This window comes from Alexandromys fortis, unplaced genomic scaffold (assembly GCF_014885135.2).
Source record: "Alexandromys fortis isolate MF-2015 unplaced genomic scaffold, M_Fortis_MF-2015_v1.1 scaffold_165, whole genome shotgun sequence".
Classification (NCBI taxonomy): domain Eukaryota; kingdom Metazoa; phylum Chordata; class Mammalia; order Rodentia; family Cricetidae; genus Alexandromys; species Alexandromys fortis.
Genome location: NW_026068038.1, coordinates 2,130,813 through 2,144,215, shown reverse-complemented (window position 1 = coordinate 2,144,215; position 13,403 = coordinate 2,130,813). Strand labels below are relative to the sequence as shown.

The 13,403-nt window shown below is 49.5% G+C and overlaps 1 protein-coding gene across 2 annotated transcripts in view; it reads left to right on the top strand.

Moving 5' to 3' along the window:
* The window catches only part of Klhdc4 (kelch domain containing 4), a 25,204-nt gene extending 13,340 nt beyond the window's left edge, over nt 1–11,864 (top strand). For both annotated transcript variants that reach the window (XM_050165272.1, XM_050165273.1), the window contains 7 exons: nt 1,679–1,771; nt 3,441–3,600; nt 7,000–7,075; nt 8,410–8,618; nt 9,869–10,271; nt 11,151–11,276; nt 11,456–11,864. In XM_050165272.1, coding sequence (XP_050021229.1) covers nt 1,679–1,771; nt 3,441–3,600; nt 7,000–7,075; nt 8,410–8,618; nt 9,869–10,271; nt 11,151–11,276; nt 11,456–11,652 — 1,264 coding nt within the window. In that variant the 3' untranslated portion in view covers nt 11,653–11,864. The remainder of the gene's footprint in view (nt 1–1,678; nt 1,772–3,440; nt 3,601–6,999; nt 7,076–8,409; nt 8,619–9,868; nt 10,272–11,150; nt 11,277–11,455) is intronic.
* The last annotated feature ends 1,539 nt before the right edge of the window (nt 11,865–13,403 follow it).

The window sequence follows — 13,403 nt, the reverse complement described above, 5'->3', positions numbered from 1 at the left end:
TTTGTTTGTTTGTTTTTTTTGGTTTTTCGAGACAGGGTTTCTCTGTGGTTTTGGAGCCTGTCCTGGAACTAGCTCTTGTAGACCAGGCTGGTCTCACAGAGATCCGCCTGCCTCTGCCTCCCGAGTGCTGGGATTAAAGGCGTGCGCCACCATTGCCCGGCCAAGATAATTATTTTGTCCTGGCTGTACTGAAATCCACTATGCAGACCAGGTTAACCTTGAATTCACAGAGACACACCTGCCTCTGTCTCCCAAATGCCTGGGATTAAAGATGTGTACCACCATACCTAACCCATTGTATGCTGGCTCTTTTGTTTGTTTTGTAGGATTTATGTATGTAAATGTTTTGATTGTATGCATATAAATGTTTGAAGAGGATGTCTGTATCTGGAATTAGAAAAGGTTAGTTGTGAACCACTGTGTAGGTGATAGGAATTTAACCAGGATTTTCTGAAATGCAGCTAGCATCTTAACCAGTGCTCTGACCCCCTCCTTTAAAAATTATTGCTGTTGTTGTTAACAGAGTATCTCTCTGTGTATCCCAGGTTGGTCTAATTCACTGAAATCTGCCCGATTTAGTCTCCGCAGTACTGGGATTAAAGATGTGGGCAACCACGTCTAACTTTCTGTGTGTGTGTGTGTTGTTTTGTTTTTGTTTGTTTTCAAGATGGGGTTTCTCTGTGTAACAGTCCTGGAACTCAGTTTGTAGACCAGGCGGGCATCGTACTTGCTGAGATCCACCTGTCTCTGCTTCCCAAAGTGCTGTGATAAAAGGCCTGTGCTACCACTATGTAACCTTAACTGCCCTAAAACTTGCTCTGTAGACCAGGCTGGCCTTGAACTCAAAAAGAGCCACAGGCGCTTTGCCTCCCAAGTGCTGGAATTAAAGGTGTGTACCACCACTGCCCAGCATACATGGCTTTCCCCATATATGTATTTAATAGTATTTTGAATTCTTTATTTAAGTGAACCCAACCTATTATTTTTTGCCTGAAAAGCATTTATTCCAAGTCAGAGATTCTGCTATTTCTGGAAGTCTTTACTGTCTGGGAGTTGAACTCAGAGATTTCACACACTCCTGAGGAAGTATTCTACCACTGATCTACCCTCTATCCCTCCTGAAGCCCTATAGCATCAGGCAGGACTGTTAGGTCGAGTCTAGTAATTGAAGAGATAATGAAGGGAACTTACTAAGTGTATTGAAAATGAAAATCAAGAGCTGAAGATAGCTCAGTAGTCAAGAGTGCTGGCTGCTCTTCCCGAGCACCAGGATTCAGTTCCCAGCACCAAATGGCAGCTCACATTCGCTGTAACTCCAGTCCCAGGGGATCTGATGTCCTCTTCTGGCTTCTTGAGTGCACCAGGAAACCACATAGTACACAAACATATGTATGAACTAAACACCCACGCACACAAAAATGCAAATATTAAAAAAAAAAAAGAAATCAGCCAGGTGGTGGTGGTACAAGCCTTTAATCCCAGCACTTGGGATGCAGAGGCAGATGGATCTCTGTGCGTTCAAGGCCAGCCTGGTCTACAGAACGTGTTCTGGAACAGCTTTGCACAGAGAAACCCTGTCTCAAAAAATGAAAACGGCAACAGCAAAAAAACTCCAACCCTAGATAAGGAATATCTAACAATGTTTTGTTTTGTTTTTTTTTTCTCCTCGTCATTTTAGATCAACAGGTGGTCCTTCAGGTCGTAGTGGACATCGGATGGTGGCCTGGAAGCGACAGTTAATTCTTTTTGGTGGCTTCCATGAAAGCACAAGGTTGGTACTCAGCAGATTGGGCCTCTTCTGGAGCACAGGTATAGGTTGCATGGGCCAAACAATCTGATCAGCGTAGGAACACTGCTCACTAACTTCCTGGGCACACGGCTTGGCAGCGACAGTGTGTGACAGCCACATGAAATATTGAGGAAAACATGGGCTTGTCCTTACATTAAGTCGGCACCTACTGTGTGCGTGGTTGTGTGTGAACCAGCGTAACCCTTCCCTCTTACACATGTGTAGATTGCATATCACCATTTACAGTGGTTTTTAAAGATTTTTTTTTTTTTTTTTTGGTTTTTTTGAGACAGGGTTTCTCTGTGGCTTTGGAGCCTGTCCTGGCACTAGCTCTGTAGACCAGGCTGGTCTCAACTCACAGAGATCCGCCTGCCTCTGCCTCCCCAGTGCTGGGATTAAAGGCGTGTGCCACCATCGCCCGGCATTAAAGATTCTTTAGGGGACTGGAGAGCTGGCTCGCCAGGTAAGAGCACTTGCTGCTCCTCCAGAGTTCAGCTCCCAGCACTCATGTCTAGTAGCTCACAGTTATTTGTAGCTTCACCTCCAGGATGTCGAATGCCCTCCCCAGTCCCTGCGCGCCCATGCAGACATGTACACATAAATGCACATAAGTGGAAATAAGCGTTTTTTTGAGTACAAACCTATTTAGGAAACACTTAGGCACACAGACAAAATGACAGTCCTACAGTGAATGGAGTCACCATCTGTATTAAATTAGCTTGACTTTTAAATATCACCATTCTGAATTTTCCTTGAGACAGTTGTTATTTATCTTCAATAAGAGCTGACTTTTTTTTATTTTAACTGAAAGTGGAGTTTGAAATTGGAGAAAACTGGAGTATAGTAATTCTAGAAACCTGGAGCCTCCTCTCCTTCATGTGCCCTTGGAGAGGACTTTGTGGGTTTGAGGGGCAACCAGCAGTTCCCATGGCTTCTTGGCATTTCTCTAGAAGCAGACAGCCTTATGCCAGCTCTCCCACTACAGCCTTCAGGGCTCACAGTGGCTGTAGAGCCCCAGGCTTGGATTATTCAGATACACTGTGTGGAGCAATGGTTGTCCCAACTTCCCCTGCCTTTCCTCTGTGGATAGTTGAGCTCCTCTTCACAGCTGAGGCCAGTGTCTGTTCAGTGACAGACACCCCAGAATAGCCAGCCTCCCCGTTTTGTTTCCAAGAGCCCTATGTACTGAGTGCTCTGGTGTCTGAGTCCCTGGCTCTGAGCAGAGTAAGCATTAGGTGGAGCCTCCCATTCCTGTCTGGTGGTAGGTGCGAATGGTCTGTTCCTGCCTTTGGCCTGTGTGCATTGCTCTGTCCCTGCCTATCCCTGCCTCAGTTCTTACCAAATGGTCAGTCTCCTGCCTTGTGATTAGTTAGACTCATTGTCACACTGAGTAGCCAAATTTGCCTGATGAAGGTAGCTGTTGTCACTGGGGCAGGAAATGGATAACTTTCTTAGTAAGCTATACTGTGATTGCGACTGGAGTTGTTTCTGATTCGTCTGTAAATTCAGGATCTTCAGCCTTTCATTTGGATTTAGACTTGAAGCAGATGTCTAGGTGAAACACAAGTTTGCCTTCAGTATAATTGGTGCACTGATGACCCTGCCTTCCCCTGTCATCTCTCTGGTGATCTGTGCCCTTTTTTCCCACTAGGGACTATATCTACTACAGTGACGTGTATGCCTTCAGCCTGGATACTTTCCAGTGGAGTAAGCTGTCCCCTTCAGGCCCTGGGCCCACACCCAGATCAGGCTGCCTGATGGCTGTCACCCCCCAGGGCAGCATTGCCATCTATGGGGGCTACTCAAAGCAGGTAAGGGCCCCTGTGCTTAGAATTGAGATGGCTTCCATTGAGATGGGAGCAGCCTTGCTCTGAGCTGTGCAGCTGCTCTCCACCTGGTTGTTTTAAGACAGGCCTCACACTGAACGTGGAGCTGGTCAGTTGGCTGTGCCTCTGCTGTCTCCCGGGATTAGGATTATAGACGCTGGCTGCTAAGCCCAGCTTTTATGTGTTTGTTGGGGATGCAAGTTCATGCCATGCCTACCTCCCAGGAGCACTGCCAGGTGAACAATCTGTGTTTACACTGTAGCCGATATAAGGACTGCATAGTGTCCTCTCCCAGTGTCTGCAGCCAGTGTTGTAGCTGTGTTCCCAAGCCAGTGCTCAGGAGTCTCTTGCTGCTTTTGGAGTGCGTGTATCTGCAAGTGCTGGCCGTCCACTTGCCCTGCTCTGTACTGGTACTTTGCCATTCCTGACATTGCTGTAAATCAGGGTTTTAAAAAAAAAAAACAAGACAAAGATTATCTCATATCTTTTTTCTTTAAAACATTCTCACATAGTTAACGTGAATCTTTTCAGTGACCACCTGCATGCTGCAGGGACTCCGCCTTTCCTGTTCCAGCACACTTGTTTGATCACGTGTGTTCATGCAGCTGTGTCTCTCACTCTTCCGTTATCTTTTGTGTAGTTCATAGAAAAGTACAGAGTCATGCCTGAACGTTAGTTTGTGTGCATGCCCTTTCATATATGTGAGTGTGGGGAGTCAGGTAGAGGTCAGTGTTGACTGTCACGTGGTTTATTTGTAATGCAGTGAATACAACCTGCTGTGGCAGGCCATTGTTCCTGTCGGGCCCCCACGTAGTCCTTTCTGCCCTACTAGCTCTGTAGTCTACAACTTTCAGTTCTTTGCTTTCTTTCTTTTTTAAGAATATCTTTTATTGGGCTGAAGAGATGGCTCAGTTGTTAAGAGCACTGACTGCTCTTCCAGAGGTCCTGTGTTCAATTCCCAGTACCACATGGTGGCTCACAGCCATCTATAATGAGATCTAGCGCCCTTTTCTGTTGTGCTGGTGTACATGAAAGGAAGGCTGCATAATAAATAAATAAATAAATAAATAAATAAATAAATATATTTTTATTTATTGTTTTGACAATTCCATCCATTTACACAACATCTAGAACAAACCCAGCTCTTAAAATTCCCCATCCCAGACATCTCCCAGCATGCCCCTTCCCACCTTAATGCTCTTTCTTTTTTGCATTTTGTAACCCACTGAGTCCAATTAGCACAGCCTGCTGGAATAGTGATAAACCTTGTTGGCTTGATCTTATGCAGGACCTGTGCAAGTGACCACAGCTGCTCTGAGTTTCACGAGTGTAACGTTGTGAAGACTTTTCACAGTACTCCTCCCCTCCCCCAGTTCTTACATTCTCTCTGTCCCCTCTTCAGTGATGTTCCTGAGCCTTGGGAGGTGGGGTTGCTCTCAGTATCCTATTTAGGGCCAAGCACTCAACAGCCACTTATTCTCAGCTCAGTGACTAGCTGTGAGTCTCCTGTGTTTACTGTTACCCACTGCGGAGAGATGCACGGTAGAGGGCAGGACTGATCTGTGGGTAGAAGCATAGCTATTTAGAAGACAGAGAGGCAATGTGTCCATTTAGCAGAACAGTAGTAGGTTTCTGCCTAGAGGTTCTGTGACCTCCTGAACCAGGGGCCTTTGACTGAGTTTACAGTACCAGGCATGAATTGCCTCCTGTGGCACAGCCTCAGCTCCAATCAGTGGTTACTGTTCCCATAACCTAATGCCACTATTTCATCAATGGACACATCTTGTCTGGAAGGTCAGCCAGTATTCAGGTTCCCCTCTTAGTAATACCATTGATGAATTTTCTCCCTTAGTGACTTGCATTGCATCATCAGACACTGTGAAAGCTAGCCAACCAGAGAGGAAGTTTTCAGGTCCATTCTGTCCTGATTGTCCTCCAAGCAAAGCATGTAGTGGTGTCAGGAGAAGAGTTTCACCATCCGGTCTGGTGGGCAGCTGAGAGCAATGGCAATAGCTTGTGTTGCTTCGACTGTTTCTGGGGCCTACATGATCAGTAACTCATAGTAAGGTGTATGTATATACCTGGCTTCAGATTTTCATTTCAAAACCTCTGTCTTTTGGGGCAGTAACTATGCACACATACAGGGTACCTGAGTTCTAACTCCTTTCATTGATTTGTTTCGTTTTGTTTTTGTTTTTTCAAAATCTGTGTAACAAAAAATTCTGCATTCAAAACTCTGTATTCAAAAGCTCTGTGTAGCTCTGGCTGTCCTGACTGTACACACAGTGGCCCTGTTTCTGAGAGGGAAATAAGATACTACAGGCTGAGGGCTTAAAAAGAAGTGAGGTTATTTATTTCAGCCTCCCAGACTGTGAGGGCACACTTGGCAATAAAATGAGTTTGGACCCTGAAAATCTAGGATTGGACATGGATGGCTCATGGCAGATGGTATCACAGTGGTGGAGCATATGTGGGAGGGGGAGCTTAGGGAGCCAGAGGCCAGAGGGTCAGACTTGCTGTTTCCATTACAACTTGACACAAAAACAACCTGAGACCAGCACTTGATCTCTAAGGACAGTGCCTCGTGTGTCCACTTACCTCCCACCTCCCATTCCTGCCACATCTTTCTGGGCAGAACAGATGGAAAGGGGAACTAGTGGTTCCCTAGGGCAGAGCTTAGCCAGCCTGCGGGACATGGAGGACCTGAATGGCACCCTGGAGGAGAGAAGCAACAGTAGGGAAAAGGAGGACTGTGTGGCCTGGTTGGTCCCTCTCATCAGTGTAGCTTCTGCATGTACCTGGGTAGGGTGAGCAGCTGCAGCTGCCAGGACAGTGGTTCTGTGCAGTCTTCAGTTTTTCTATAGACATAAAGACCACAAGATCAAGTGCATTGAAACTGAGAATTAAAGCACAAAAGTACAGGAAGACATTTAAGTGGACTGGCGTCCCTCAGGGTGATGATCTTGGCAAGCAGCTGTCTGGGCCTTGGGGTGCTGAGTAGGAGATGTGTGGGTGGTGGCCTCAGGGCTGACAGCTAGTCAGCATCACTGTTTGAAGCTGAAGGCTAAGGACCCGGGATCGGTGGGTTTGAAGGCTCTAAGAGGTCTGTCAATGGTGTTGGCTTGCTTCTCTCTACAGTGCCAGTGCAGCTGTGTCTGATGACACGTAGGAGCCAGAGTGAGGTATGGCTGCGCTGTGCTGTGTGTGGGTCCATCCACGTGGTACAGACCTGTGGATGCACAGGGATTCTGTGGCAGAGCATACTGCAGTGATCCAGCATTGGCCATTGGTGGTGGCTTTAAAATCGGTCTGCCATATCTGTGCTCTCCGTGGGACTGCAGCTCCTGTTACGTGGGCTGGTTCTCAAGACTTTGTGTTTTGCAGAGAGTCAAGAAAGACGTGGACAAAGGCACCCAGCACTCAGACATGTTCCTGCTGAAGCCTGAGGAAGGAGGAGAAGGTACTGCTGTGCTTGAGGATTGTGTTCTGGATGTATGGCCTTCGGGTGGGTTACATTTAGCCTCTGGGTAGAAGCAAAGACTGTGTGTCCCTTTTATCAAAATGGGCACTGCATTGAGTTTTCTGTTGCCTGTCTAGAGCCAAAGACCAGACCACCTTTCTCAGGAGTGGTTGGACCATGGTGCCTTATGCAACATGGGTCAGCCTTCAGTGTGTCTGGAAGGCAGCAGGAGCCCAGGTCACTCAGCCACTGTGTCCCCCTCGAAAACCCTGTGTTGTATTTGTGTTATTCTCAGGTATAGTCTTCATGCTTAGAGGTAAGATTGGGGAGGACACTTTTGGGCAGGCTCCCTGAACATGCGTGCTCAGCCCCAACGTGTGGAGCCATATGTGAGGGCAGATGAGGAGTGGGGAGATGGGAAGGAGGAGCTGCTGTGGTCCTGTCCTTGCTTGACATTTTAAAGAGTGTTTTCTTACTCAAGAGCACACAGACATTAATAGGATATGTAGTTCTGCGTGCTCAAATGTGAGTCATTTGCCACTGCTGGCAGGAACCTAGGATTGGGGACCTGTGAAGCTTGAACCTGGAGACTGGACAGTGTGGTGCAGTCCCTTGGGCCCAGCAATTAGCCTCATGAAAAGGGAGCCCTGTGTTATGAGCAGCGCTCCCTCTGTAGATGCACAGTGTGAGATGGTGGGCCTTGCTAACTCCATCTTAGTGTTTTCGGCTCTAGTCCCTCGCCACAGCACCTGCTGCTGTGATGGGTTGACTGGGGACCACTAGTGGGCAGGCCCAGAGTCCTACCCACACTGTGGGCCTCGTCAGTCACCTCCAGTGCATGGTCACCAGCACTTTTGTAATGTTTAGTGAGGGACAATCTCAGTTCTTCTTCTAGAAGTAACAGGAAGACATTTTCCATGTGTCAGAAGAATTTGACACCTATTGGGAAAGCTGAGCGCAGCTGTCCCCGCTGGGAGGTGTTGTAGGCCAGGGCTGGATGAGCTGGCTTAGGACCCCAGTGAGGTATATTTTAGCCCATGATCCTCCTCTAGCAAGATGGCACCTCCACATCTGTCCCTCTGCCTTTTGGCCGTTGGTTCCAGGGTCCCTTAAAAGGCAAGGTCTCGTGTCACACAGCTGAGCTTTGAGAAGGATGGACCTTGAGGGTGGTTGACTAGCGTCCCCTCTTCCTACAAGGGGGACAAAGTGAGTTTCCATGCCTAAATAGTATCCAAAGCTCGCAATTATCCTTATTCCAGGTGCCCAAGGCTCTCTGTGTGTTCTTCCTGGCTCTTAGTGTCCCCTCTTACCCCTTCCTCTGTTTTCTTTGACAGGCAAATGGACTTGGGCCCGGATTAACCCTTCAGGGGTCAAGCCTACTCCAAGGTCTGGCTTTTCTGTGGCCCTGGCTCCAAATCATCAGATACTGGTCTTCGGGGGCGTGTGTGATGAGGAGGAGGAGGAGAGCCTGGAGGGCTCATTCTTTAGTGACTTATATATCTACGATCCTGCCAGGAGTCGCTGGTTCGCAGCACAGCTAAAGGTAGCCTAGGCTCCTAAGAGTCTTCCATATTACCTGTCTGTCTCCTACCCACTCTCAAGCCTTGTTGCTTCCTTTTAAGGCCCATGTACTCTTCTGTGTGGGTTCTGGGTGACTAGACTTGTGATCCCTGTTCCTTCTTGATGTCACCTACCACTCCTTGGCAGAACCGAGATGTTGAGCGTGTCAGGTTCTCTGTGCCAGTTAATGTCTGTTGTTGCTTGAGCTCAGCCCTGTTTCTATACCCCTTTCTGTTGTCCTTGTCAACAGCTGCTGCCCAGGACCTACCTGGAGTAGACAGACTAGCAAGTGATCGTCCCAGGTCACCCTGGATCTGCACAAAGAAACTGCTCTGAGTGCCCACAGTATGTGAGCACTAGTACCTGCTGTGGGCTCAGCCTTGTGGAAGGGTCTATGATAGACATAGATACGATATGATAGAAAACCTTGCACATGCCGGCCCCTGTTCTGAGAAGCTATACCAGGCATGGCCACTCAGGGTCTCCAACATTGCTCAGAGCATTGAACCCAGTGTGTAGGTTAGCCTTATTTTCAGATTACTTGGTCCTTGGGCCCCAAGATGTCCTTCAGGGGCTGTTCTGTATGAGATGCCCACTGCAGCCTCAGGATGGAGTGGATCTTGTGTCTAGAACAGGGAACAGGTCCAGGTTGGCTGGAGGTAGTCATAGCTAGAATATTTGAATATAGCTCAGTAAATGCCATCTTGTGAGCATGGTGTTCTGCCAGACGACAGTGGCTACTACAGAGCCACTCAGCTGTACTCTGCAGAGTGGCCAGGGAGACAGAGTACATGTCCTCCGGCAGGGGAACCCAGAGGGTACCTTAGTGCTGGTGACGGAGGGCCCTGCACGGTCTTGAGGAACAGAGTGGAGTGCTGACTCTCTTGTCATCCAGCCCTGTTGTTGGCGGGGAGTGATCTGCATCCCTTCTGTGAGTGACAGTGTGAATGGGTCGGATTTCCCAAGAAGAGCCTCCGACACCTTTGTCTGCATTTTAGCTGGGCCTGGTCTCACCTGGGTGCTTGCCAGTGTGGGACTCAGGAATGACTGTCCCTCACTACAGTGAAGGCTAGGAGGCCGTTCCTCGCTGCTGTCCTGGCTACCTAGAATGTCTGCTCACGCCTGCGCTGCTCCACACCTCTTCCAGGGATAGCATGTTAGATGGCATGTTGACTGGTGTGGTAGAGGGAGGGCTCTCACTGCCCTGCTGTGCAGCTTGAGTTGTGTTAACAGGGCCCCAAGTCAGAGAAGAAGAAACGGAGGCGGGGCAAAGTAGAGGAACATGAAGGTGCCGCTGAAGAGGAGAGTGGGGGGACTGGTGCTCCCGAGCCACTGGAAGTGATAAAAGAGGTGGTGGCTGAAGATGGGACGGTGATCACCATCAAACAAGTGCTTGCTCCCTCTGGGCTGCCAGTGCGACCCCGACCTAAGGCTGAAGACAGTGCTCTGGAGGCCAGCAGCACTGGGCAGGAGCCATGTCCTCGTTCAAATGCCATGCTGGCCGTCAAGCATGGACTGCTCTATTTCTATGGTGGCATGTTTGAAGCTGGTGATCGCCAGGTGACCCTTAGTGACCTCTACTGCCTTGACCTTCACAAGATGGAAGAATGGAAAACCTTGGTAGAGATGGATCCAAGTAAGCTGGGTTGGGTGAGACCTCTGTATGGAATGAGACTCTAATGAGAGCCTGTGCCCTGCCCTGTAGGGACCTCTGCTCTTGACTCTGGGCCAGGTTTCCCTGAAAAGAGCCTGGGGGATGGGGGCTCACTTGGCATACACCTGTGTGCTCTGAGTGCTCGCAGGAGCTAAGTGGGTCACAGCACAAGTCACTGGTACCCGGGTCAGACCTGCTCCATGTGCCTCGCATCTTCCCCCAGGTCAGTGCAGAGCAGGCAGAACTGGAGCTTGCCTTTGGTGGCTGGTACTCTGAGGTGGTCGCTCTCTCCATCACTGCTCAGAAATCATGACATCCCCATTTTATCCAGACTGCCGTTGGCCCCAAATCCTTTATTTTTTATTTATTTATTTTTTGGACAGTGTCACTGTGTATTCCTCGCTGACCTGGAACTTGCTATAATGACCAGGTTGGCCTTGAACTCAATACATCTGCCAGTCAGCCTCCTGCCCCCTTCCCTCATTTCCGTCCTTCACTTTTTTGAGATCTGAGACTAAACCTGCAATGCATGTCTAGGGAGAGGCCCTACCCATAGTGCAGGGTCTGTCACCATCTTCTGGGAACCCCTGGGGCTGTAGGGATCCAGGAAGAGACAGCTTCCACTCAGGTACTCACAGGTAGGATGGCAGTATGGCTGGAGTTGGTGCCCACCACAGTATCACTCCCAAGTTGCTCTGAGGTCTGAGAGGCATGTGCTGGTCAGTTAATCCCAGACTTCAGGGCAGGAGAGTTGGGGTTTCTGTTCAGTTCCTGGGAGGAAGGAGGGGTTTTATGAGGTGGTGCCAGCTCCCGTGGCCCTTCGGCTGTAGCCAGAACCATGTGTTGGCTTTGTTTTGTCAGAATCTCAGGAGTGGCTGGAGGAGACAGACTCGGAAGAGGACAGCAGCTCAGATGAAGAGGGTGCAGAGGGGGGCGATGAGGACCAGGAAGAGGACAGTACAGAGGACAGCGCTGAGGAGGGAGCAGGTTAGAATCCCCATCAGCCCTGACTGTTCTGCGCTTTGCTTCTATGGGAGGCCTGTTTAACACTGCTTATGTCTAGGGTGGGTCTGGGTAGCTTGCCATTCAGGGCAGCAGTGCCCTGAATCCCTCTCAACTTACTGACTGAGCATGCTCCGTGTCGTTCTTCCTTCTGGGATCGAAAGATCCACAGCACCCAGAGGTGGCGCCTGGGGAGCAGTACGAAGAGTACCTGTCCCGGACTGAACAGTACTGGCTGAAGCTTGCCCGGAACCACATGGGCCCTGATGCAAAGGAGAAGAAAGTCCTGAAAGTAGCCCATGCTATGGCGAAAGCATTCATTGATGATGCAGGTCAAGACATGGCACGGGTCCAACATTAGATGGAGCGATGGCTTCAACATCACTGGTGTCCTTAACCAGGCATGAAGAGGCCCGCAGAGGCTGCAGTCTAAAGAGGAACTCACTGCCCTGACTGCAGCTTCTGTCCACGCAGAGGGAAGGTTAGAGTGAGATGGACATTTGGGGGACCCACAGGATATATGCTCTTATCCTAATAAAACTGGGCCGTGTGCTCCAAGGTTTTCCTTCTTCACGGAACGAGGATATGGGTATGTGTCATCGGTCACCCAGAGTTGCTGTGGAGTGCTTAGCTCTCTTGTGCCAATTGGCCTTCTCCGCCCCTTGGTTTGGTGCTGAGTCTCACAGTAGAATATTATGGGTGCATGGATATGTCCATTGGCTCCACTGCAAGGTTAATAGGGTTTTTTTCTCCCTTGTTTCAGATGTGTATTGAGGAGGGGCAGGAGGTGAGACAGGGTTTCTCTGTGTAGCCCTGGCTGCTCTGGAACTTGCTCTGCAGACCAAGCTGGCTTTGAGCTCAGAGATTCACCTGCCTCTGCCTCCTGAGTGCTGGGATCAAAGGTGTGTGCCACCACCGCCTGGTGTAGACATGTATTTTCATCTTATGTGAATGTGTATGTTGGTGCTCATGGAGGCTAGAAGAGGGTGTCACATCCCTGGAGCTGGAATTACAGATGGTTGTAAGCCATGTGACTCGGGTGCTGGGAACTGACCTGGGTCTTGTGCAAAGGCAGCAGGGGCTCTTCAGCTCTGAGTGTTGCCTTCTCCAGCCCCTCCACTGCAGTCTTTGAGGAGGAAGCAGTAACACCTTCCTGTGGGCACAGGGCTGTGGCCTGTGAAATGATAGGGAGGCCGCAGGGCAAGAACCGAGCCCTTCATGGCATCGGCCCTTTGCCACCTGGCCATGGAGTCAGGGCTCCATTGCCATGGGTCTAGTACCCCAACATACCAGTGCCTAGTCCATGGCTGAGGCAGGAAGAGAGTGCCTGGCCAGGCTGAACTCCATAGCTGGAGAAACAGAAAAGCTCTGAGGAACAGCTCCTTTGAACTCTGCTGCCTGTCCTGGGCTGAGAGCCCACAGGGTGAATGGGGCGCAAGACTGAGTTTTTAGAAGACAGAACCCACCATCAGCAGTGCGGTGCGAAAGGCACACCCAAGCACACAGACCTTAGCACGGCCATGGCTCCACAGCCACTGCCACCATCTTTTGGGGATGTCCAGTATCACTGTGGCTATTGTGACCAGGGCAGAGTTAGGGTGTGTCCAGCCTGGCTGCTGGAGCAGGGTCACCTGGAGTGCATGGCACCTGTGCCTTTTTGCCTCCTCTTGTCAGTAGTCTGTGGCCCCAGGTGGGTTTTGGGGGTTTGGGAATAGTATCCCCAGGAGCAGCTGAGCAAGCTGCCCACCTAATTCATGCCATTAGCTGAGGCTGGGGATCACTTAAAGGCCCTGGATCTTTTGAGGTTGGTAGAGTTGAATCATAACAAGGGAACCACCAAGCCGGCTGGAAACCCTTTTTTGTTGTTGTTGTTGTGTTGTTTTTTTGTTTTGTTTTGAATGCAGGTTCTCACTATGTAGGTCTTGCTGTTCCAGAACTCACCAGTTAGATCAGGCTGGACTCACAGAGATTCACCTGACTCTGTTTCCCTAGTGCTGGGATTAAAGGCATGTGTCACTACATTCGGCTGGAAACCCTTATTCTAAGTATGGTTTTTTTAAAAAATGGTTTCATAGTTATGTTTATTCTGAGTTTTCAGAGTGAATTGCCACA